This window comes from Nomascus leucogenys, unplaced genomic scaffold (assembly GCF_006542625.1).
Source record: "Nomascus leucogenys isolate Asia unplaced genomic scaffold, Asia_NLE_v1 Super-Scaffold_249, whole genome shotgun sequence".
Taxonomy (NCBI): domain Eukaryota; kingdom Metazoa; phylum Chordata; class Mammalia; order Primates; family Hylobatidae; genus Nomascus; species Nomascus leucogenys.
The window spans coordinates 3,179,623-3,205,563 of record NW_022095768.1 but is presented as its reverse complement, the minus strand read 5'-3'; the positions used below and the strand labels follow the sequence as shown (position 1 = coordinate 3,205,563).

The 25,941-nt window shown below is 52.5% G+C and overlaps 1 protein-coding gene and 1 non-coding gene across 2 annotated transcripts; one reads left to right on the top strand and one right to left on the bottom strand.

The window, feature by feature from the left end:
• The first annotated feature begins 10,962 nt into the window (after positions 1–10,962).
• On the top strand, positions 10,963–19,697 carry LOC100598770 (TBC1 domain family member 3I-like). Its single transcript, XM_030807918.1, has 12 exons — positions 10,963–10,969; positions 12,262–12,301; positions 12,773–12,853; positions 13,306–13,413; positions 13,745–13,854; positions 15,107–15,155; positions 15,681–15,801; positions 16,516–16,610; positions 16,968–17,039; positions 17,503–17,602; positions 17,972–18,121; positions 19,102–19,697. Exons 3-12 carry the CDS (start codon positions 12,815–12,817, stop codon positions 19,665–19,667), a joined length of 1,410 nt encoding a protein of 469 aa, XP_030663778.1. The 5' UTR covers positions 10,963–10,969; positions 12,262–12,301; positions 12,773–12,814; the 3' UTR covers positions 19,668–19,697.
• A 5,866-nt stretch (positions 19,698–25,563) lies between these two features.
• On the bottom strand, positions 25,564–25,722 carry LOC115833552. The gene has a single exon (XR_004028946.1). It is a non-coding gene; the product is annotated as a U1 spliceosomal RNA (small nuclear RNA).
• Positions 25,723–25,941: the final 219 nt, after the last annotated feature.

Genomic DNA, 25,941 nt, shown 5'->3' with positions numbered 1-25,941 from the left:
CCTGTAATCCCAGCATTCTGGGAGGTCGAGGCGGGTGGTTCACCTGAGGTCAGGAGTTGGAGACCAGGCTGGCCAACATGGCAAAACCCCATCTCTATTAAAAATACAAAAAATTAGCTGGGCGTGGTGGCAGGTGCCTGTAATCCTAGCTACTCAGGAGGTTGAGGCAGGAGAATCCCTTGAACCTGGGAGGGAGAGGTTGCAGTGAGCCGAGATTGCGCCCCACTGCACTCCAGCCTGGGCGACAGAGTAAGACTCCATCTCGAAAATAATAATAATAAAATACAGTGAGGTGGTTTTTTTTTTTGTTTGGTTGGGTTTTTTTGTTTTTTGTTTGTTTGTTTGTTTGTTTTGACGGAGTCTCGCTCTGTCACCCAGGCTGGAGTGTGGTGGTGCAGTCTCGGCTCACTGCAAGCTCCGCCTCCCGGGTTCACGCCATTCTCCTGCCTCAGCTTCCCTAGTAGCTGGGACTACAGGCGCCCGCCACCACGCCCAGCTAATTTTTTATATTTTTAGTAGAGACGGAGTTTCACCATGTTAGCCAGGATGGTCTCGATCTCCTGACCTCGTGATCCGCCTGCCTCGGCCTCCCAAAGTGCTGGGATTACAGGCGTGAGCCACCATTCCTGGCCCAACACAGTGAGTTTTAATAGACAGTCAGGGTCAGGTGACATTCATCTATCTAGTCCTACATGCCATTTTGGCATTGAAGGGTTCCACAGGGCTGGAGTCACTTAGCTCTAGGTGCACAATTCTAATGTATGAGCATACTTTTCTATTCTAAAGCCACAATGGGCAAAATGGGTCAGCGTAATTTTAGAATTCATCTTCTACATATCAAGCACTGTGATAGGTAAACATTTTATATACATCCTCTCTAATCTTTGCAACATTCCACAAAGTAAGGGTTATTTTACTCATTTAAAAATCACTGGAAAGTCAGAGGATTTAAGGCCATTGCCCCCAACATCTACAGCCCACACCAGGATTTGAACCCAGATCTCTCTGCTTTCAAAACCCTGCCCTAATCATTTCACTATATTACCAATCCAAGGAATAAATAAAGTTAAGGTGTCTTAGTCAGACAGAAGTGGCAAATTAGACCAGGTGCAGTGGCTCACGCCTGTAATCCCAGCACTTTGGGTGCCCGAGGTTGGCAGATCATGAGGTCATGAGATCGAGACCATCCTGGCTAACACGGTGAAACCCCACCTCTACTAAAAAAATACAAAAAATTAGTCGAGCGTGGTGACACACACCTGTAGTCCCAGCTACTCGGGAGGCTGAGGCAGGAGAATCACTTGAACCTGAGAGGCAGAGGTTGCAGTGAGCTGAGATCGTGCCACTGCACTCCAGCCTGGGAGACACAGTGAGACTCCATCTCAAAAAATTTTTTTTAAAAATGGCAAATTAATGAGAGGAAAATTTAAAAAGTTAACCCCACAAACCAAGAAATCTATTTATGATTATGTTTTTTGTAAGAGACAGAGTCTTGCCATATTGTCCAGGCTAGTCTCAAAGTCCTGACCTCAAGCAATCTTCCCGACTCAGCCTCCTGAGTAGTGGGGATTATAGGCATTACAGGCATGAGTCAATGCCCCCAGCAAGAAATCTGTATGTTCTTATCATACATGTGACTAAACAAAATTATACTTAAGAAACTGACAAATCATGGTAATATTTTAAATATCACGACTACACTGAAACCCTGCCAGAGGTATTTTTAAAATGTCAAGGGTTTTTCGGATTTTTTTTTTTTTTTTTGAGACAGAGTCTCCCTCTGTTGCCCAGGCTGGAGTGCAGCAGTGAGATCTTGGCTCACTGCAACCTCTACCTCCCTGATTCAAGCTACTCTCCTGCCTCAGCCTCCCGAGTAGCTGGGATTGCAGGCACGTGCCACTACACCCGGCTAACTTTTGTATTTTTAGTACAGACGGAGTTTCACCATGTTGGTCAGGCTGGTCTCACACTCCTGACCTTATGATCCGCCCACCTCGGCATCCCCAGGTGCTGAGAATACAGGCGTGAGCCACCGCGCCTGGCCAAAATGTCAAGGATTTTTACCCTGATGTGCTTAATGTGCCCAATCTGCAATTCTAGTGGTAATCAGTGACATATCCATAAATCAGAGAGTACTTCTATGAAAACAATCTCAGCCTACGAATATGGATAAAACTCCTCAGCTTTACCTCTTAGATGGTTCTAGATAGTTTCAGAATTCGTGCCTCTTTCTTCAACTCTCTCATTAATTTTATTATCCTTGGCAGTAAAATAATCTTACCAATTGCTTTCCCTATGAAATTGTGAATGAAAATTCCCATTTCTCTTTGCTAGGTCTTGTTAGCTGCCATCCCTAGGAAGGAGAAAGTGTTTTTATAGATAGGCATGTCAAGGACAAATAATGGAGCTGAAATGCAAGGGTGGATGGCAAATAAATTGCATCTTGTGAACTACCTCCAACTAATTTCTGCCTGGAGCACTGTGTTTGAAAGGATTCCTGGGCCACATCTGGAGGGACCCAGGAAAAAAAACAAAAGAGATGTGACGAAGGTAAGTGGAGAACCAGTAAAGTGTAGTGCCACAGTAGCCTAGTTTTTTTTTTTTTTTTTTTTTTTTGAGACGAGTTCGCTTTCACCAGGCTGGAGTGCAGTGGCGATGCTACTGCAGGCTCGCCTAGTTACGTAGCCTAGTGTTTCAAGGAAAGGAGATTATAATATCAAGTCGGGCAGAGCAGCAGTCAAACAACATGAAGAAAAATGTCCATGAGACTTGGCATGTAGGAGATCACTGATGTGCCTATTGACACGTTCAGTAGTGTTGTGAGGGAAGAAGTCAATGGGCTAAAGCAGAAATGAGTGCTGACACAGAGACAGCAGGTGTAAACCAGAGAAAGAGCCAGTGTACCGGATGGCTGAAGTCAAATACTTACGTAGCAAATGGGGATAGAGACACGTATCCAATGGATGTATTGGCCTTCTCCGGACAAATATTCCATCCCCTGAAAACCATAGGAAAGGGGTAAAGAAGGATACTCTATAGGTCAATTTATAGAAGAGAGCAAAACCTTAAAATTCTCGATGAAGTAGAAGCTAAGAACCTCTGTATCAGGTGAAGAGACAGAAAGGTCAAGACGGGGAAGGAGAAGATTTGCTAAAGATGTTGAAGAGAGTGAGAGAACTAAATAGGGCTGGGCCAGCAAAAGGCATCAGGCAAGGCTGAGTACTCAGATGAGGTTGAAAATACGTAATAGTTACTTTAAAACAGGGTTAATCTGTATGACTAGGTGCTTTTTCTTTAGCCCTCAGATACAGAAGTAGAACAACAGACTGTGGATTGGGCTGGCATTTTGCCAGGATACAGCAGGAAGACAGGGGCACAGGAAAGGCCCAATGTTGGGACTATTTCCGTTAATTTCCTATGAGATCCAGGCTGGCTAGGTTAGCAAGGTAAGTTATAAGAAGAAAAATACAGACAAGCCCCTGAGACTGCAGAGGCTTGGAAGGAGAAAATGTGTTGGGTGACAGTGAGATGCAGAAGATTTCTAAGGTGATACACCTGTAGAGGAGAAGGTGGAGGTCCCAGCCAGGGTAAAAGGTGGCTAATCTGCCCCTGGTGATGACCACTGGCATTAAAGGAATCCCGAAGAGACGAGGCTTTTTCTGTTTGTGTAAGCTATCTCCTTGTCCAAGTTTCTCTTCACCACTGAAAACCTCTGAAAGTTGTCAACTTCATTAAGGTAGATTCAGAAGACCTATTTTATTCAAAATGACAAAATACTTCTAGAGAAAAAGCACATATGTCTGGTCAGATAATGCATGTATGACTTTGGACAAATCACAGCATTTCAGGGTTTCAGGTAATCTAGTCTGTCTGTCCTCTTTATTCCTTAACTCTCCATCTGTACAGACAGAAACAATATAATCAGCCACATATCATGTATAAAATAAAAATGAAGAGAGAAACAATTATAAAGGCAGAAGTTCTTGGGGTGAGGGGAAGAATTTTAAAATACAAAATTACCTAGCTACTTCTTCAAGAGGAAAAATATCAGGGAGTACTGAAAGAGAACAATTGCAGAAAGGAAGAGAAATTAACCTAAACAGCAACCAAAAACCTTCTAAGAATGTATCAACAGTCCAGTGGAAAACAAATACCCACCCTGCTGACACCTTGATCTTGGACCCATGGCCTCCAGTACTGCGAGACGGTAACATTCTGTTGTTGAAGGTGCCCAGTCTGTGGTACTGTAAAACAGCCCTGGGAAACTAACGCAGCCTGTTAGCCCACAGATGGTGGAGAGATGGAGTGCTCAGTGGAGCTCCAGGCTTACTGTCTACAGCTCCCAACGTGCACTACTGGACCCTTGGGTGGGTGTAGGTATGCACGATAATTTTGGGTGGTGCAGGGTGAATAATTTCAATTGACATAAAAATGTGTTTATCTTACTGGGTAAATCAGGGGTCCCCACCTGTTAGGAACCAGGCTACACAGCAGGAGGTGAGCAGCCAGCCAGTGAGCAAAGCTTCATCTGTAGAAACAGCTGCTCCCCATCCCTCGCATTACCGCATGAGCTCTGCCACCTGTCAGAGGAGTGGTGCCGTTACATTCTCATAGAACCCAACTGTGAACTGCGCATGCCAGGGATCTAGATTGCATGCTCCTTATGAGAACCTAATGCCTGATGATCTGTGACTGTCTCCCATCACCTCCTGATGGGACCATGTAGTTGCAGGAAAACAAGCTCAGGGCTCCCACTGATTCTATATTATGGTGAGTTGTGTAATTATTTCACTATATATTACAGTGAAATAATAATAGAAATAAAGCACACAATAAATGTAATGGGCTTGAACCATCTCTGCATCATCCCTTCCCCTTCTCCCAGGTCCGTGGAAGAGTTGTCTTCAAGAAAACTGCTCTCTGGTGCCAAAAAGTTTGGAGACTGCTGGTGTAAATGTTTCTAAGAATAGTTAAGCAACTTAAACTTTACGTGCTATGAAGAATACAGGTTTAAATGCTAATAAAAATAGGTGCAAATGAAAACACTTTCTGTGGTCCAGGGAATCTTAACCATTCCATCAGAAAGACTTGCAGCTTGGAGCTGCAGCTGCCCTCCCACATCCTGTCCACTGTAAAGCCCTGCAACACACACACACAGGCACACACACATGCACATACATACACATGCATATACTTGCACACATGCACACAGATGCACATACATAAATACATTCACATGTATATACCTGCACACACACATGCACATACATACCTACACATGCATATACCTGCACACACACACACACACACACACACACACAGACACACACACACACACGCTGTGCTTCATGCCATCACTAGGGTGGCCTGGGAGGAAATGCGTGTTTTTAGGAGAAACGAAGACAACTCAGGCCCCTCATTCTCCTGGTGTTTGCACAAGTGCCTTCTCTGCAGACCATGCTTCAATCTCTTTCTTGGTTCTCCCTCTTACTGAAAGAGAGAAGCAGAGGCCCGGCACATACTCGGCTGCTTAGGGCTCAAGCCAAGTTCGCAAGCTTCCTGGGGAGCCTAGTAAGATGAAGGCACTGCAGAGCTTCCCCAAAAGAGGCGTCGGCTTTTCATGGATCCTTGAGCCCAGGAAGGCTATAGGTGAGACATCACAGTTCGTCAGAAGACACAAGCAAACTCTGGTGAGAAAGGGCAATGGTCAAAGATTTTATTCTCTCGGAGAAGGGGTTCTCGGGCTGTAAGCAGGAGGCAGAAGACTTTATTGCATGCATAATTAGGTGATGGCGACCTATGGTTTTCACTGGGAACTGGGATCGAGAGTGACCCGACTTCCTACTCATGCTCTTCTCTCCCTGTCTCTCTCTCTGCCTTTTGCATCTCTCTCCCTATCTCTCTCCTCCTTTTCCTCTCAGCCTCCTCTGTCTCTCTCCTTATCTCTCTTCCTCTCTCTCTCTGTCTCACTCCCTTCTCCCCATCTCTCTTTCTCTCTCCTTCTTTTCCTCTTCTCTCTCCCTCCTCATCTCTCTGCCTGCCACTGTTCAGGCTCCTGGGGCCCCACGTGGATGGGCGGACACAGGACTCCTAGGCTACCTTTCATAGTGCAAGCACAGGGCTGCAGGACCTTGGTCCCACCTCCCAGCATCCTCGAAATGAGGGGTGTGGGGTGTGCCGTGCTCTCCTGAGTGGGCGCCCCACACTCCAGGAAGCAGAAACTGCAGGTCGCAGCTGGCTCGAGTGGTGCGCCCACAGGAAGTGGGCTGCCAGCTTCCATCGTGTGATCTGCTGAGGCCAAAGCAGAGGACAGCAGCCCAGGCCCGTCTCTGCAGCCGGGTGGGGGTGGGGTGGGCTTGGGGGTGGGGATGGGGATGGGAGCCGCCAATGCAAACTGGCCCCTGGCTGGCTTCCTACCCTGCACCCTGCCATGCAGGGCCTCCTCTCCCACCCCTACCCCTGTCTGCCCCATACCCAGGCTCCAGAAGTCTCCCAGGATCCGGGAGCTAAGGGCAACCACTGGGTTCCACAGCCCCTAGTCCGTGAGTCAGCCACCCCTCTGCGTGCTGACAAACCTTGGCTCTCATGCCCCACCCCAAGCCAACCACACAGCCCTGTCCCCCCACCAGCATTATTACCACCTCCTGATTTTAGCCCTGACAGCCCTGCTTCCTGGTAACCTTGCCCCTTCCCACCCTGGTCCAGGCAAGCTTGAAGGCCAGCGCGCTCCACCCCCCTTCCTTGGGGCCACTCTACTATCTCCTTGCCCAGATGTCTTCACCTGGCTTTACCGAGATAGAATAAAAACAGGGATGAGGCCCCGGACTCCACCAGGAAGATGGGCCAAAATACTCTCCATTTAGAAGCAGGAACAGTGATGGGGCCTATGGATGACCCCAGGATTGTCACCCAAGCAGCAAGAAGGGCAAGGAAGCCGGTGTCTTGGCCTTACCCTGGGAGGTCTTGGCCAGGGCTTCAAAAGGCCCTGGAGAGGGGTGGGCAGGAGAGCAGATCCACCCTCCTCTTGAGGAAGCAGCCACCACCCCCAGGAAGAGCAGATAGGGGCACACAGGCAGAGTCCCCGCGTGCTGTAGAGCAGGGCCAGCAGATCTGTACTCAGCCTCAGCCCCAGGGGAGCTGCAAGATACACTGAGACCCTCACAGGTTTGGCTCTGTGTCCCCACCCAAATCTCATCTGGAATTGTAATCTTCCTGTGTCAAGGGAGGAACCTGGTGGGAGGGGATGGATCTGGGGACAGTTTCCCCCTGCTGCTCCCCGATAGTGAGGGAGTTCTCGGAGAGCTGATGGTTTGAAAGTGTGGCACTTCCTGGTTCTCCACTCACTCCCTCCTGCCACCTTGTGGAGAAGGTGCCTGCTTCCCTTTCGCCTTCTGCCATGATTGTAAGTTCCCTGAACTGGGAGTCAATTAAACCTCTTTCCTTTATCGATTACGTAGTCTCGAGTATTTCTTTACAGCAGTGTGAAAACAAAGGAATACCCCTTCCCTGAGACCCTTCTCCTTAGGCAACCAGCTGCCCCCATGCTCCTCCTCTGCCCCTGTTCTTTCTTTTCCCCTCATGAGCCCAAGTGATAAACAGGGCCAGCCCCAGCCCCAGCCCCATCCTACGCAGGCCTGTTGGCTGCTGGAGAGGCGGGCTCCTTTCCTCTCCCCGAGCCTGCCTGATATGCTTTCTGGATCCTGGAGAAAACTGACCCACTATTCTCATACTGGTGCAACATCTTCCAAGACCACAAAAAGCTGTACCTTTTGAGCCAGTCTTTTTTCTTGTCTCCACTTGCTAGGGCTGTCATTGGGACAGTCCTAGAGGGTCGTGCCAATGGATGAGTGGATGGATGGACAGTAGTCCAGGGATGATGTCCCTCTCTGTGCTGAACCGGGCCCTTCCTCCAATGAGAAGCCTTCCTGAGTAAGTATATACAGTCATCCCTTGGTATCCATGGAGAATTAGTTCTAGGGTCCCCGGGAATGCCAAAATCCATGGATGCTCAAGTCTCTGATATAACATGGCGTAGTACTTACGTATAAGCTATGCACATCCTCCCGTATACATTAGACCATTACTGGATTATTTATGATATGTAATACAATGCAGATGCTACATAAATGGTTGTGATACTGTATTCTTTAGGGAATGATGACAAGAACAAAGTCTGCACATGTTCGATAGAAACATAACCATCCAATTTATTTTCTGAATATTTTCCATCTGCTGTTGCTGAATCTACAGATGCAGAGCTCCTGGTTACGAGAGCCAAGCGTGCTTTGAGAGTAGGGCGGGTGAGGTTGCTAATGAGTACAGGGGAGCAGGTGTTGCTCAGGAGGGCCCTGCACTGGGGCATCTGGACGTCCTGCCTCAGGACTTGAGACTCCAGTTGGATGGCACAGGCAGACTCAGCCCAGGTCAAAGCCCTCCCCTTGAAGATTCATTTTATCCCAAGCTCTTTCTGGCCCCTGGAATTTGGCATGCCCTAGGCCCTGGGTGGAAGGACAGATGAGCCAGGTTTTAGATAACATGTCTAGAAGAGTGAGCCCCTGCTGTGTGCCCGGCACTTTCCCCACAGGATCCTCTAGCTAGAATAACCAAGGGTCATGGAGAGAAATACCCAGTTAAAATGTCAGAAATGAAAAAGCGATACCGTTAGAGACGCTCAAAAGACCATTAGGTAATAGTATTAGCATTTGTATTCTGAGATCCAACAGCAGCAGTCACTTCCCTCCACCCCTATGTGTATCCCAGGACCACCCTGGGCGGGGAGGGCTGAGGTTAGGGAGCACCCACGGATGCTCTGATGCCGGCCCTGGGCCTCGGGGGTGACAGTGATGAGGAACTGGGTGCACACGAGTAGGGCAGCCGGGCCTGGCCAGAGAAGCAACACACACGTGCACAGACGTGTTTACCCATGTACGCGTGTGCACGCACGTGCACAAACACATTGCAGGCAGGCATGTTGACGCCTCAGGCAGCGGAGGACCCTGACTCTGGGCCCTGCTGACCCGGGCAAGGCCCCATTGTGATGCGTGCCATGACCTCAGAATGCCCCTGGTGCTTAGCACCTATCCGCTGTCCGGCCTGCCTCTGTGTTCTACGGCAGTTACTCACAGGCAGTGGTGTTTGTGAGCAGCAGTTTCTGGTTTCTCCTGAGGTTTTCCCCCTGAGAGGCAGACATAACCCAGGCCAGCTGATCAGCATCAGGTGAGTGTGACCTGCTCTCTTCCCTCCAGGCTGACTTGGGGATGGTGGCTATGGTACGGGTGGTGTTGGCCTCTGGGCAGCTACTGAGGAGGAGGGTCATCCCTGAGCACTCACAGGGAGCCCGTTCTACACTGCCTGTGTAGATGATTTTCTCTTTCTTCCTCACGGTGGCTTCATAGAGTGGGTGCTGTTCCCGAATGTACCTATTCGACAGGTGAGACGTCTGGGGTCAGAGAGGCGATAACCGGCCCCAAAATCCAGACATGACCCTGGGTTTTGCTCTCAGCCCTGCTGTGTGCCGTGCTAGACTTCAGGCCTCAACCCTGTGACCTCCCTGCTCGAGATCCCAAATCTGCCCAGATTTCCGAACCCGATGGGGCAGAGCCTGGCCCTGGCAGAGACACTGGGATGGATCCACTGTGGGTCGGGAGGAGGGAAGGGTCCTCAGAACACACCTGGGGCCTAAGCTGCGTCCTGATGGTCACTGTGGGACCCACTGGACACACACGGTCCCTTGTCTGGGAGTGGCGTGGGGAGCCTTCTGCCCTTGGGCAGTTGTGGAAAGTGAAGGAGCCCTGGAGGACGGGCTGAGGGGAGACTATCTTCCCTTGTGTTCAAAGGGGTCCAGGCACTGGGCTTCTCCCCAGGTATTTCTTATTCTGTCTGGCCTCGCTTTCCTTTTGCCCTGAGTATTCTCAGGAGGGACGGTCCATCTAGATGTTCTCCAGGAGCAGGGACCCACTGTTCTTCATCAGTGACCCAGGAAAATGAAGCCCCCTCCTGTAGGGACAGCTCAGAATGGTGGAGTCCACAGTCCCTCCCCGAGAGATGTGGTGTCCATGAGCGCAGTGGCTGCTTTGGAGGCAGTAGGTCATTTTCATCCCTCATCCCCAAAACCAAACACACTCCTGCTCAAATGGCGTTATTCCTAAAGCAGCTTCACTGGTTAGACCGAAGGGCCACGGTAGCCCAAGTGATGAGCGAGGTAGAACGGAGCAGTCAGGAGAGATCTTGTTCCCCATAGGAAACTGGGTATCTCTGTGGCCCTGAGTATCCCAGGAGGCTGATTGTACAGAGACCTCTAGTGCCTGACCCAGTTCACATCCACAACCCCGGAGTAGCCCATCACAGGCCCTTCACCGTTGGCAGGTGGACACCATTCAACCTGCCAGGGCAGGTATGTGCCCGTTTCATGGCATAAGGGGAAAATGGGATTCTCTGTCCAGGTCCCACTCTTCTCGAGTCCTTGGGAAGATGCTCACCCCTGCTTGCGGCTTCAGACTGCAGAGACCCATGGAGGTGTGGGCCATGTTTTTACCAGAGTGCAGTGGTGGAATGAAGGTTACACAACCAACCAGCATCTGGGAGCCCGGCGGGAGCGCTTCAGGTGTTCTCCGAAGCTGTTGGGTACAGTGTAACCTTTAGACGATTTTGTCTCACAGGATGGATGTGGAGGATGCGGATAGTTGGCGGGCGCAGGAGCGAGAGGACATCATCAGAAAATATGCAAAGGTACAGTTCGGTCTGCTTCTTGGAGGGAGGCCTCTTCCAGTGCGCCCTGGTCAAAGGGTCCTGGGTTCCCTAGGAGCACAGAGCAGGGACGGGTGGCCAATACCCCCAGGCCTTGCACCCTTTACCTTGGACCCCTCACCAAGGCCCCTCTGGTTACAGGGGCACCGAGCTGGGCTGCCAGAGGACAAGGGGCCTGTGCTTGTTGGGATCTACGGAAACATCGACTACTTGGGATTGTCCAGTGAGTCCTCTGTGCTCCCCTCACCCCTAAAACATCTGTCTCAGCTCAGGGATGGGTTTGCTTTTAGAAAGGCCTTTCTGACACAGGACAGGTCTCGCCAGCTCGGGTCAACCTCCTTTCCAGGGTCAGAACTCCCCCCTGGCTCCCCTGCAGGTCCAACCCGAGGTTGTTGTTAGGCCAGAGGTGCAAGGCCCATCTAGGGAGCCGGTGGGAATGGAGACTGGGCTAGGTCAGGCCCCTGGGCTCTCAGCAGTTCTGTCGGCAAGTCAGCACAAGAGGAGCGGGGCAGCCTGAGGGTCTGGCCCTGTCTACCAGGAGACAACCCCAGTGAGATCCAAGGGTTGTGGCCACAGGGTGAGGAGACACCTGGCCCAGCCTCGGGGCTGTTGTCCAGCAGGTCTCTCAGAGCCCACCTGCCCCTGTCCTCCCCCATTTCCCTAGAGTTACAGCCCTCACTGTCCCCATGGGGAAGGGGGAAAGGTGTGGGGACAGTGGGGGCTTTGGCCCTAAGAGAATGGGGGAGAAGATGGGCAGGGCCCCGCTCTGGGCATCTCAGGGTGAGGCCGGGGAGGCAGCAGGGCTTGTGACTGAAGACCCTGGGTCTGGTGCTGGGAAGGGATCTGGGGCCAGGTAAGAGGAGCCCAGCCTGGAGCCCATCCTTCAGGGATCAGAGGATGGAGAGACAGCGGATCCCGGGGGACGTAGGGTGGGAGGGAGCTGATGAGCCATGCCACTTCTGAAACGCAGGGTGTGTGGCTCAGATGCAGGGAGAGGCAGGTGGATGCTGGGAGGTCAGAGCCTGCAAGAGCCTTGGGGCTGTCAAGTGGGATGGGCCCCTGGTGCACCCAGAGTACACCGGGCAGGTCTCAGGGCATCCTCCCTTGACCCTGGCGGGGTGATGTGGCCGATCCCTGAGGGATTCCTGTCAGGGCCCAGTCGCCCACCCTGGGCGGCCCCCATCCCATCTCAGGGCTGACCTTTCTCAGCTCCAGCAGAAAGCACCACCTCGAGTCCAGGATGGGCAGCCCCATTGTGCAGCCTGACCACCCCCCATGCCAGGGGCCCCGGTAACCCCGGCCAGGCTGTCCCTGCACTCCTTCTTCTCCCAGGTCCTGCCCCTCCTGGGAGTCAGCCCCACAGGAAGGCCCTTGTCCTCCCTTCCCTGTGCCTTCTCCTGGGCTGAGCCCTGAGCTGGGTAGGGACAGAGCCAGTCCTTTCTGGGGGTCGGCTCCCAGGCTGGGGCGGCTCCAGGCCCTGTGCAGGTCCTCAGCTCTGCCTGGGTTGCCTTACAGTGAGACGGAGCTGCCTCCTCTGACTGCGCGGGAGGCAAAGGTAAGAGCCTGATGCGTGGAGGGGCTGGTCCAGGGACGTAGGGACTGGGTGGGTGGGCAGTGAGGCAGAGGAAGCAGCTGGCCTGGGCGGTGGCGGGTGAGGACAACACTGTCACTGGGAGAGGGAGCAGAGACCTGATCCCAGGTTGATTTAACTTTGGCAGTTTGATAAAATTCCAAAGTGAGAACCACAGTCCTGGCTTGGGGGTGGCTTCCCGCTTGTGTCGGGACCCCACCTAGAGGCTGGGACCTAAGACTGGTGTGTCTGTGGCCTGAAGATGGCACATCCCGGGGTCCCAAAGCCAGCCCACTGGTGCTCATTTGCTCAAAGGCTGTCAGCCCTTAGGGTCTGCCCTTCCCTGGCTCCTTCCAGCTGGGTCCCACCAGGGCTCCAGAGCCCAAGACCCAGCATCCACGGGCAGCTCTGGGAAGCCCGGCAGCTCCACTAACTCCAGCATTCCTCATTTGACAGCGAATTCGGCGGGAGACAAGGAGAAACAGCAAGTGGCTGGAGATGCTGGGCAAATGGGAGACGTACAAGAACAGCGAAAAGGTAATGTGTGGAGGGAGAGGCCCCCAGAAGCACTCTCTGCAGAGACAGGGGACAGGCACCCATGGCTGTGGGCTGGCACCGTCAGCCTCTCAGAGGGTGCGTGGCACACTGTCCTCGCCCAGAGGACTGCAGGCCTGGTCGCCAGATTGCCTGCCTATTCGTGCAAGCATCACCTTGCTGGGAGGGAGTCTGAATCTAGGGCTGGGACCACCTGGAGCTGAAGGCTAGGGATGCCCTGGTGACCCGAAGGAAGAAAAAGGTTCAGATCAGAGTTTTGACTCTGAGTGTCCATCCACTCTTTCAGTCCTGGGAAGGGAGACCCTGTCCCAGCTTGATCTCACCTCTACTGAGGAATCATGAGGCCAAAACCGACAATTCCCAGAATCCCCGGGCTCTGGTCCTCACTGGGGTCACCCCGTGGCCTGTAACACCAGACTGTTTTCTGCCCACAGCTCGTAGATCGCACATACAAGGGGATTCCCAGGAACATCCGGGGCCGGGCATGGTCAGTCCTCCTGAACGTTCAGGAAATCAAATCAAAAAACCCCGGCAAATACAAGGTACACTCAGCCAGAGCACAACAAACGGGACAGGCCGTGTCAGGGGCCCAGGTCTCCGGCTGGAGGGAACATCAAACCCACCCTGGGGGGCATGGGGGAGGATGGTAGATGCACATCCTGGGCATGGACGGTGGCATAGTCACCACAGACAAACTCGGCTCTGGTGACCCTCCCTGGCTTCAATAACAAGCCAAAAAGCAGCTTTCTGCAGAAGGAAACCTTCCTTCTTTCCTTCCTTCCCGAAGTGCTGACTGTGGGCTGACTGCCATTTGGGGCAGGGAGTCTTCCATGTGTTCTGAGGCTGCTTCCTCCTCTTGGCCCTGCCCTACAGCTCATGAAGGAGAAGGGCAAGAGGTCATCTGAACACATCCATCAGATCGACCGGGATGTTAGCAGGACTCTCCAGAACCATGTCTTCTTCAGGCATCGATATGGAGCCAGGTAAGCCTACGGGAGCCACAGGGTCCCAGCGGAGATGGGGTGAATGAGAGGGATGGGGACTTCCCCGGAGCAGAAGCCAGTGTCACCCAGGAGGGATGACAGAGCCACCAAGAGCTCTCCTGGCCCAGGGAGCAGCCGGCACCATGAACCGAGCACCTCCCTGGTTCCAAGCCCTGGGCCAGGCTGGAACATGTGGGGCCAGAGCCCAGGAGGATCCTGAGGAGACAGAAGACAGCAAAGAAAATCATGCGCAATGGTGAAAGGTGCTCTCCCTGACCCACGGGGATCCGTGGTAGGACCTACGGGAGGGTGGCAGGATGGAGGGCCCATGAGCCTCCCCAGACAACACTGACAGCACCAAACGCTGGGAGAATTATGGGTCCTGGAAACTCTCATCCAGGTCTGCTGGGAACATGACACGGCACAGCCACGTTGGCAGCCAGTTGGGCAGTGGCTCACAAAGCTCAATGGACTTGAACCACGTGTCCCCAAGGTGTCACAGATATTGAACCCACTGATTTGGAAACTGACATCCACATGAAACCTGCACGCCAGGTTCACTGCTTGATTCACCGTCACTCACACACCGAGCCTTCGGGGACGGCCTTCAACACGGGCATGGGGAGAGCAAGGCTGGTCCTCCCTTCAAACGGAAGACCCAGCGAGAAAAGGGAACGAGCCAGTGATGCCCGCACAGACGTGGGTGGATCCTAGATGCATTTTGCTAAGGGAAAGAAGCCAGACCCAATAAGCTACCACAGTAGGATTCCCATTCCTAGGCCATTCTGGAAAAGGCCAAACCACAGGGACTGAGAAGCAGTCTGGGTGGCCAGGGGCTGACGAATTGGGGAGAGGCTGGGTGCATAGGGGCCACTCTGGAGACTTGGAGGATGAAGGAGTCACTCCAGGAGGGGCTGGAGCGGTGGCCGGGAGACTCCGCACATTGGTTTGGAACCGTGGAGGAACTGTACACCCAGAGACTGAACTGGCGTGTGCGCAAACTGAAAAAAAAAAAAAAATCATTCAGAGTGAAAAGGATCGGTCAACTCACTGTACAACTGGGCTATTTGCATGTCACAGATGTGGCTTTTACTGAAACATTTCTTCAACAGTCTCAGGCCCTGAAGAGCTCACTGCTTTTCCGGTGAATCATCTGAACGTGAAATGGGATTTGTTGTTAGGATTTGTAGACAAAGTGAAACTAACAGCATCTGCAGAAACCAAACCATAGCCCCCTTTCTCTGTTTCCTAGGCAGCGGGAACTCTTCTACATACTCCTGGCATATGCGAAGTATAACCCGGTGAGTATTCCCGGCAGTGAGGTTCCCGGGCCGTATTTCCATATTCACAGGAGTGGGTGTCTGGTGGGGCTGTCGTTGCTTCTTTTAAAGTTGGTATTTGTGACCCACCAGGTTATAGGAGGTAGGATTCCAGCTCCCCGCTGGCATAAACCTCCAAGCAAGGGGGTGGTCTCAAGGGGTCAAGCTGAGACACAAAGGAGTTGGGGCCTGGACTCCTGGTGTCACCTGGGCCTGACCACCACTTCTCAGAACGAGAAATGACGCCCTCCTCCTGGGGCTGCCCCAAAGCCTGGGAGCTTGGCAGCGTCACACGCAGGATGGTGGTCTCAGGAGACATTTTGGACAAGCTGCTGAAGTGCCTGATGGACTTGGCTCTTGTCATGAAATGAATTTGCATCCTGAGGAAGCCTCTTCTTCAGAGGAAGCCTGTCCAGTCATCTCTGCCCTCTTCAATGACATGAGTCCTCCCAGGTGACCTCAGCCCTCCCAGCTGATGTCCTTCCATGGTGACTCTGGCTCTTGCAGGAGGTGGGCTACCGCAGGAACCTGAGCCACATCGCCGCCTTGTTCCTCCTGTATCTGCCTGAGGAGGACGCGTTCTGGGCACTGGTGCAGCTGCTGGCCAGTGAGAGGCACTCCCTGCAGGGTAGGTGAACAGCTGCCCCTGGGGCCTCACGCAGCCAGGCCCGGGGACGGCCACCGTGGCCAGGTGATCTCGGCTTTCAGCCAAGGCACCCTCCTTGTGTCGCCGGCTCATTGGGAGCCTTCAGGACGTCTCTGCTGAGGGTCCCACAGGAGTCCGCAGCTGGTCCCCCACAGCCCAAGTCAGACACCTTTCATCCCCATCAGCAGAGGGCATCTCATCCTCCCTGTGGCCACCCTCTGTGTCCCGGAGCCACGCCCTCCGGCTCTGATTCTGTGCAGCTGACTCTCCCCTCCCTGAGAGTCCTCCTGCCCTCCAGCTGCCGGGGCTCCCGCTGCCCTTGGTGCGCACGAATGGGCCAACCAAGCCCAGGTGGCAGCATCTCCCCATCCCGTGTCCCCTGGCCCGACCCCACTTCCAGGAGATGACCAGGAAGCCCAGTACCCACACTGTTCTGGCTGCCCTGTTGTGGCCTCAAAGTCAGGCTTGCCCCTTCTGCACCCTGGCCCAGGAGGCCTCCAGGGGAACCTCCAGCCAGGCTCCAGGGGATGTTCCCGCCCCACCTCCCCAGGGTAAAGGCCGCAAGGTGGGGTCACCAGATGGGAGGGTGGGAGGCCTTCGGGTTTGGGGGCCTCTCAAGCTGCCCAGCTCTTGCAGCTGATGGCTCCACATCTTGGGGGAAGGCTCTGATTTCATGATGGGCTGGGGGCTTCTCAGGATTCCACAGCCCAAATGGCGGGACAGTCCAGGGGCTCCAAGACCATCAGGAGCATGTGGTACCCACGTCACAACCCAAGACCATGTGGCATCTGGTGAGTTTATGGTCCCCTCGGCTCTTCCCCAGAGGCCCTGCATCCCGTGGGGCTGGAGGAGCAGGGGTCTGGAGCCCCTCGTGGGGCTGGTGACTGGCTGAGTCCCAGCCAGGGCCTGACCTGGGATGCCGGGTTCTCCATGGGCTGCGAGACAGAGGCACAGGGATGGGGCCCCAGCTCCCGCAGAGCAGGGCAAAGGGCAGTGTGTCCACCGAGAGTGTGGGAAGGGGACGGTGTCACGGGGAGCCCTGGACACTGCCCAGTGTTCTGCACCAGGCATAGGTTCTTCAGAGGCCCTGGGAGAGGGAGGTTTTTAGGGCAGCCCAGTGGCCTGAGCACCTCTGTTGCTCCCATCAGGACCAGGACATAGACGCTGGTCTGTGCGGGCAGCATCTCTCGTTAGGCTGGCTTCTCCGGAAGTTAATGAAGGTAAGGCGGCATAGGGAGACCCTGGCTTAGGGACCCTCGTTGCCCTGCAGTGCCCTGCTTCCTCAGTCCGGCAGTCTGGCTCACCCCCAGCCCACAGGAGGCTCAGGCGGGTCCCCAAAGGACACGCAAGCAAAACCCTCTGCCCAAGAGGGGTCATCCCAGGGCAATGGCTGGGGCTCAGGCCCAGCCTCATGGGCAGACTGGGCCAGGACCCGACTTGAGAGGGCTCAGGGAAGCCTCAAGCGCTGGGCAAGCCCCTCTCTCCAGGAGCCACATCTCCACTCATATGAGTGCCCCCCATGAGGAGCTGCAAGACCTTGCCTGACCCAGCGTCCTGGAGGGCCCAGGCGACGCTCATGGGGAAGGCCACTGACTCTGGGGACTGAAACCCCAATGGGCACAGCTCGAGGCACCAGCCCCAACCTGGAAGGGCCAGGTTCTCCCACACCTGCTGTCTCCACAGATCTCTCTCGGGCTGACCCTGCGCCTATGGGACGTTTACCTGCTACAAGGAAAACAAGCACGGATGCACATGACCAGCATTGCGTTCAAGGTGCAGAAGAGTAAGTCTACGTGTGCTTAATGGGGCCTGGGGAGCCCCAGGGTCAGACCTCGACTGGCCCGAGGGCAGCTTCCTCACACTGTCCTCACGATCCCCTGTTCTGGCTCAGAGGGAGGTCTGGCCAGGTGGGCCGGGAAGGGCACTGTGACAGCGAGCCCATCCCCCACATGACCCAGATGAAAGTCAGGAGTGTGGCGGGCACTTCCCTGTCCAGGTCGCCCCCCAGTCACAGCCTCCTGTGCACATCTGGACCCCTGGGGTGGCCACAAAAGGATCCAGCACCACCCAGTGAGAGGCTGAAGTGGCCATGGGGTACGGGCTGGCCCCCTCCCAGGGAACTCTCCTGGCCTGATGTCCACCCTGTCCCTAGAGCGCCTCAAGGAGACCAGTTCCGGCCTGTGCGCATGCATCGAGAGCCACTTCTGCCATCACTGGGCCAGGGATGATGACATGGTGCTCAAGCACCTCAGGGCCTCTGTGAACAAACGAGGGAGGAAGCAAGCGGACCTGCCACCCCCAGGTGGGCTCCAGTGCCGTGTCCCCTCCCATGTCACCGTCTGGGGCAGTCAACAGTGGGGGAGTGCCCGGGACCTGCAACCCTACTACCTGGGCCTTCCTCTTCACCTTTTCTTCCTCCTCTTCCTCCTGGACTCTAAGAAAGTACAGGAGGCCCACCGGTCCTCAGGGCAGGCACTCAGTGCCTGTGTACTGGACGTGTTGTGCACGCAGGAGGGGGATGTGAGCAAGACCCTCCCTCAAGCCCCCCCCACTTTCCACGGTGTCTCGCTCTCCCCCTCACAGGGCCCTCAAAGTTACTAGAGGAGCCAGACCCATTTGTGGGAGACCCTGCCTCTCCCTGCAAGCACCCACAGCCTCAGAGAGCAGCAGAGGCCCCTCATTCCTGCACGCTTCTCCAAGGTTGCCAGGACAACAAGCCTTGAGCCAGAGAGACAAGGGAATTGGGGGTCCCTGACCCCCAGAGCATTCAGGGAGAGGGCACAGGCGGGACCCCGGGCCCAGAGCCAGAGCCAAGAATTCAGCCCGATGTGGGAACAGTCAGTCCTGGCAGGGACTGGGCAGCCCAGGAGGGCAGAGGTTGTCCCATGTCCGGGCCCAAAAACCCACTGCAGAGACGGGTCCCCATGTGAGGTGGCAAGGGGCTGGGTGACATCTAAGGACCCTCCCACCTGAGTTCTCACTGGGGGCCGTATCCCAGGCCCAACAGCCCTGGGACGAATGTGTGTGGCAGGAAACCCACAGCCAGTCCCAACCCTGGGGGCAGTCCCAGGAGCCACCCGCCATGCCACGACAGCTTCCCCACGCCAGGGAGCACACACCCCTCCCTCTGGGATCAGCAGACTACAGGCTTGTCCTCAGTGTCAGGCCACGGGGGCCACACAGAGACCCCGAGGACTACAGAGACGCAGGCAGGTGGGGCCCAGCCCGGAAAGGCCTGCATGGGCTCCCTGGAGACGCTGACCACGTCTGTTTTCCTTTCAGCCAAAGCCGAGCAAGGGTCCTCGGCACCCAGGCCTGTGCCGGCTTCACGTGGCGGGAAGACCCTCTGCAAAGGGGACAGGCAGGCCCCTCCAGGCCCACCAGCCCAGTTCCAGCAGCCCATTTGGTCAGCTTCCCCGCCAAGGGCACCGCGTTCTTCCACACCCTGTCCTGATGGGGCTGTCCGGGAAGACACCTACCCTGTGGGCACTCAGGGTGTGCCCAGCCCGGCCCTGGCTCAGGGAGGACCTCAGGGTTCCTGGAGACTCCTGCGGTGGAACTCCATGCCCTGTCTCCCGACGTACCTGGATGTAGGGGACCCTTGGTTCCTCCACTGTGATTTCGAACAGAGCTACTGGGTCCGTGCCATATCCCAGGAGGACCAGCTGGCCACCTGCTGGCAGGCTGAACACGGCCGAGGGAGTGAGATTGGCTTTCGCCAAACTGAACAACGTGGGCGTGGACTTCCGGGCCCTGCAGTGCACCCAGCACTGATTCCGACCAGGACACCTCCTTCCCAGCGAGGGACGAGGAGCAGTTCACTCCCACCTCAGGGCCTTATTATTTAGTTAATAGGATTGTACTCATGTTACATTTCTCAATTTTTTTAAAGAGATAAAGTCTCACTCTGTCCCCCAGGCTGGAGTGCGGTGGTGCAATCACGGCTCACTGCTTCCTGGAACTCATGGGCTCCAGCAATCCTGCCTCAGCCTCCTGACTAGGTGGGACTATAGGCACACGCCACCATGCCTGGCTGATTTCTTTGACTTTTCTCTAGAGACAGGGTCCACCCATGTTTCCCAGGCTGGTCTCAGACTTCTAGACTCAAGTGAACCTGAACCTCCCGCCTCGACCTCTCAAATTGCTGGGATTACAGGTGTGAGCCACCACACCCGGCCTAAATTTCTTACGTGCCATGCTACTACAAAACGTCATTATTAGGGGCAGCTGGATGGAAGGTGTAGGGGAGGACACTGTAGCGCCTTTACAATATTTCTGTATATCTAACATCATTTCAACAGGAAACATTTATTTCAAAACGTGAAGGTTTTGACGACACCATGAGCCTGCCTTTGTACTTTAAACTCATGGAAGGAGAACCACCTTCACGTTTTGAAATAAATGTTTCCTGTTGAAATGATGTTAGATATACAGAAATATTGTAAAGGCGCTACAGTGTCCTCCTACACCTTCCATCCTGCTTCCCCTAATAATGACGTTTTGTAGTAGCATGGCACGTAAGAAATTTAGGCCGGGTGTGGTGGCTCACACCTGTAATCCCAGCAATTTGAGAGGTCGAGGTGGGAGGTTCAGGTTCACTTGAGTCTAGAAGTCTGAGACCAGCCTGGGAAACATGGGTGGACCCAGTCTCTAGAGAAAAGTCAAAGAAATCAGCCAGGCACGGTGGCGTGTGCCTACAGTCCCACCTAGTCAGGAGGCTGAGGCAGGATTGCTGGAGCCCACGAGTTCCAGGAAGCAGTGAGCCGTGATTGCACCACCGCACTCCAGCCTGGGGGACAGAGTGAGACTTTATCTCTTAAAAAAAAATTAAGAAGTGGGTACAACCATATTGACTAAATCCTATTAACTAAATAATAATGTGAATGATTATCTAAGGTTATGAAGGTTAGAATTATCCCATTTTTGCCTAACTTCTCATACCTGTCCTAAGATCCCACCTGGGACTCACTCTCTGCCTTCAGCTCATGTCTCTTCAGCTTCCTCCAGATGGTCCAGCAAACACACACCTGATGAGCTGGTTGCTCATACACAAGGATAGACCTGTGGGCAGGGATTTTCAAATTTATATAGTAAATGAGTTTTCCACGGTGTTCCGGAGAGCACTCTTTGAGAAACACTTTGACAGTGGATCTAGGCCTCAATATCCATCAGCTGCTGTAGCTTGAATTTTGTTCAAGCTCAGTGAACACCTGCTCTGCCAGGAGCTGGTTCTGGGTGGTGGTCACACAGGTGTTTACCTCTATTAAAAACAAGCTGACGCTGGGTGCAGCGGCTGACACCTGTAATGCAGCACGTTGGTAGGCTGAGGCGGGATGATTGCTTGAGCCCAGGAGTTGGAGACCAGCCTGGGCGGCATAGCAAGACCTCGTCTCTACTAAAAATCAAGAAAGTTAGTGTGGCATGGTGGTGCATGCCTGTAGTCCAAGCTACAGGGAGGTTGAGGCAGGAAGACTGCTTCAGCCTGGGAGGTTGAGGCCACAGTGAGCTGTGATTGTGACACTGCACTCCAGGTTCGGTGACAGAGCAAGACCCTGTCTTCAAACAAAACAGAACAAAACTCAAACAGAAAACCAGGATCTACATTTTACTCTACCTAGACAATATCTCCATAAAATACTGCTAAAAGAAAAAATCTCCCAGAGCCCAAGGAGACACAGGCACAGCTAAGAGTTCCAGCAAATCAGCACCTCAGCATCACCTTGAGGCTTGGCGGTTAGTCAGGTAAGCAGCCGCACTAGTGAGTCCAGCCCACAAAGGAGGGCCCTCTGCTCCAAGCCTTGCCTGGAGGGGCCCCAGTCATTCCCACTATCTATCAAAAGTTCAGTGGCTAAACAATGTGTGCCAAATACATAAAATGTGCCAGGCGCGGTGGCTCACGCCTGTAATCCCAGCACTTTGGGAGGCCGAGATGGGTGGATCACAAGGTCAGGAGATCGAGACCATCCTGGCTAACATGGTGAAACCCCGTCTCTACTAATAATACAAAAAATTAGCAGGGCGTGGTGGCAGGCGCCTGTGGTCCCAGCTACTCAGGAGGCTGAGGCAGGAGAATGGCATGAACCCGGGAGGCAGAGCTTGTAGTGAGCTGAGGTCCTGCCACTGCACTCCAGCCTGGGTGACAGAGCGAGACTCCTTCTCAAAAAAAAAAAAAAAAAAAAAAAGGAAGCAAACTGGGTATGTGCCTTTGGAGGTGGTGTACATTTTCAGCATTATAAATGAATAGAGATGAGTAGCAATAGTTACTTTCGTCCACAGATTTTTGGTATCTTAACTAGTTTTGGATCTCTTCCAATAAAGGGATTGCCTGTTGAACTTTGTTAGGAATGTAAGTACTGAAGGCAAACTGCCTGGGTTTGAATTTTGTTCCATCCCTTGCACCCTGCCTGGCTTCAAATCCTAGCTCTGCTTATTAAGTTCTTTTAAGGGGATGATCTTTGAGCAAATGTCTTAGCTTCTCTTTTCCCAAGTAAATGGACACAATAGTTGCTACCTTGTGAAACATTCATGTAATTGACCAGCATTTACCAAGTAGCATCAGTGTTCAGTTTCAGTCATTGGTGATTCTGCAGTTGGACTGTGAGGGGGTGCTGGGGTGGGGGGTGGTGTGTGTGTGTAGCACTTAATTGCATGGAGAAAGGAAAAGATACTTTTGATAACTGACAGGCAGCTTTTCTCTGCTTTTGTGTCAAAAGGGAAGAAGGGAGTTTGGAGAGGGAAACGAATTCTTTTCAATACTAAGCTCTCTTCCTCAAAATCAGAGGTACATAGAATGTGTAATAATTTACAGAATTTCTAGACTTCAACAGTCTGATTTTTTATTTATTTATATTTTTTCAGGTTGAGACTGAGCTAAAGTTAATCCATGGTGACGTTCTGGATGCACTGGACAAACACCTCATTCCAGCAGCTACCACTGGCAAGTCCAAGGTTTTCTATTATGAAATGTAGGTTCTATACTAGAAAGAAAAATGTAAGATTAAAAGTTGGCCTTTTTAGAATCATGACTTTCTTCTATGTAGGTTCCCAACTTTTATTTAAAAATAATTGTTTAATGTTAGAAGGACAGTTAATGTTGGAATAAAAAGATGGTCAGGCTATTATAAAAACGCATTAGCTTTTGCTTTACTTATTTATATTCTTTTGCTTTCATGGGACCTATCTCATTCCCTGTGTCTCCTTGGGCTCTTGCCTTAGCCTGCCAAATAGCTGAGACTGCAGTCGTGCGCCACCACACCAGGCTAATTTTTTTGTATTTTTAGTAGAGACAGGGTTCTACCATATTGGTCAGGCTGGCCTTGAACTCCTGACATCAGATGATTCCACCCGCGTCGGCCTCCCAAAGTGCTGGGATTAGATGTGAGCCACCACGCGCAGCCTATTTTATTTATTTACTTATTTACTTACTTACTTATTTATTTATTTATTTATTTTGAGACACAGTCTGGCTCTGTTGCCAGGCTGGAGTGCAGTGGTGCAATCTCGGCTCACTGCAACCTCCGCCTCCCAAGTTCAAGCGATTCTCCTGCCTCAGCCTCCCGAGTAGCTGGGATTACAGGCGTGTGCCACCACACCCAGCTAATTTTTGTATATTTAGTAGAGACAGGGTTTCACCATCTTGGCCAGGCTGGTCTTGAACTCCTGACCTTGTCATCCACCAGCCTTGGTCTCCCAAAGTGCTGGGATTACAGGTGTGAGCCACGATGTCTGGCCAATTTAATAATATTTAAAAAATAAAAATAATAGGCCATGTGCAGTAGCTCACGCCTATAATCCTAGCACTTTGGGAGGCCGAGGCGGGTGGATCACCTGAGGTCAGGAGTTCAGGAGACCAGCCTGACCAACATAGAGAAAACCCCCCTCTACTAAAAATACAAAAAATTAGCTGGACATGGTGGCACGTGCCTGTAATACCAGATACACAGGAGGCTGAGGCAGGAGAATCACTTGAACCTGGCAGACAGAGGTTGCGGTGAGCCAAGATTGTGCCCCTGCACTCCAGCCTGGGCAACAGAGCTAAGACCCTGTCTCAAAAAAAAAAAAAAAAAAAAAAACTGAAGAAAACAAAAAAACTAGGCAGGTGTGGTGGCACGTGACTGCAGTCCCAGCTACTTGGCAGGCTAAGGCAGGAGAATCACTTGAACTTGGGAGGCAGAGTTCGTAGTGAGCTGAGATCGTGCCACTTCACTCAAGCCTGTGGGACAGTGAGACTCTGAAAAAAAAAAAAGAATATAATCTGATCACTAAGGATATTCATTGCTAGAGTTGGTCATTGTTTGTACTTTTTCAGGAGACAAAGAGGTAGGAAATATATATTCTGAAATATGTTACTCCATTTTCTTCTGGCATAAAGCAGTACTGTCAGAATTATTCTTATTATCTGATTTTCATTCCCTTATAAGTCACATGCTCTTTTTCCTGAATGCCTAGACTACTGTTTTTTTCTCTAAAATCCAATACTTTTACTAAGATATAACCTGATGTTGGTTGCTCCAGGTTGATATTTTTTAGGTATACAGTGTGCTCTTTCAATGTATAGTTTCAAATCTTTTTATATTTCTGAAAAGCTTTATTGAGTTATAATTTTTGGCATTTATTCTACTTTCCTGTTTTTGGTTTTCTTCTTTGAGGACTTTTGTTATCTGTATGTTTGATTATCTTTACTGTCTTCAATATTCACTACCTTCTCTTGAACCCTTTTTATGTTTCTACATTTATGTATTTATTTATTTATTTACTTACTTACTTACTTACTTACTTATTTTTGAGATGGAGTCTCGCTCTTTCGCCCAGGCCGGACTGCAGTGGCGCTATCTCGGCTCACTGCAAGCTCCGCCTCCTGGGTTCACACTATCCTCCTGCCTCAGCCTCCCGAGTAGCTGGGACTTACAAGCACCTGCCACCGCACCCGGCTAATTTTTTTCTTTTTTTTTTTTTGAGATGGAGTCTCGCTCTGTCGCCCAGGCTGGAGTGCAGTGGCGCAATCTTGGCTCACTGCAAGCTCCACCTCCCAGGTTCACGCCATTCTCCTGCCTCAGCCTCTCCGAGTAGCTGGGACTACAGGCGCCCACCACCACACCCGGCTAATTTTTTGTATTTTTAGTAGAGACGGGGTTTCACCGTGGTCTCGATCTCCTGACCTCGTGATCCGCTCGCCTCCCAAAGTGCTGGGATTACAAGCGTGAGCCACCACACCCGGCCAATTTTTTGTATTTTTAGTAGAGACGGGGTTTCACCGTGTTAGCCAAGATGGTCTCGATCTCCTGACCTCGTGATCTGCCCGCCTCAGCCTCCCAAAGTGCTGGGATTACAGGCATGAGCCACCGCACCTGGCCCATTTATTTTTTTTTTGAGACAGGGTCTCACTTTGTCGCCCAGGCTGGAGTGCAGTGGCACAATCATGGCTCACTGCAACCTCTGCCTCATGGGCTCAAGTGATCCTCCAGCCTCAGCCGGGACCACAGGTGTGCACCAGCATGTCTGGCTAATTTTTAAAATGTTCGTAGAGATGAGGTTTTACCGTGTTGCCCTGGCTGGTCTCGAACTCCTGGGCTCAAGTGATCCTCCTGCCTTGGCCTCTCAAAGTGCTAGGATTTCAGGTGTGAGCCACTGTGCCTGGCCTCTGGGATTTCTAGTCTCTATCTATTCCTCTCCCCAACTTTGGGTTTGATTTTTCTTTCCTTCATCTCAAATCTATTCTGTTCAATTTTTTTTTTTTTTTAACTTTTACGGGGAGAGCACACAGCCCCTTCACTACCACAAACTGTACATTCAAATGTCCACATTTGGGGAAATTGCGGGGGTCCATACATCCAAAGTCTAACGAATAAGCCTTGCCCTTGGAAAACCACCCTCCCGATCACAGTATCTCCCATCAGGTATTATCCTTAATTTTTTTTTTTTTTTTTTTTTTGAGACAGTCTCGCTGTGTCACCCAGGCTGGAGTGCTAGAGTGCAGTGGCACAATCTCGGCTCACTGCAACCTCCGACTCCCGGGTTCAAGCGATTCTCCTGCCTCAGCCTCCCAAGTGGCTGGGACTACGGGCGCCCGCCACCACGCCTGGCTAATTTTTGTATTTTTAGTAAAGATGGGGTTTCACTATG

Excerpts from the sequence above, each read along its gene's own strand:
- LOC100598770 (XM_030807918.1), top strand. The coding sequence starts at position 12,815 with ATGCTGGGCAAATGGGAGACGTACAAGAACAGCGAAAAG. Across the intron at positions 15,802-16,515 it reads TGAGAGGCACTCCCTGCAGG|GATTCCACAGCCCAAATGGC; the intron begins GTAGGTGAACAG and ends GGGGCTTCTCAG. Across the intron at positions 17,040-17,502 it reads TTCTCCGGAAGTTAATGAAG|ATCTCTCTCGGGCTGACCCT; the intron begins GTAAGGCGGCAT and ends CTGTCTCCACAG.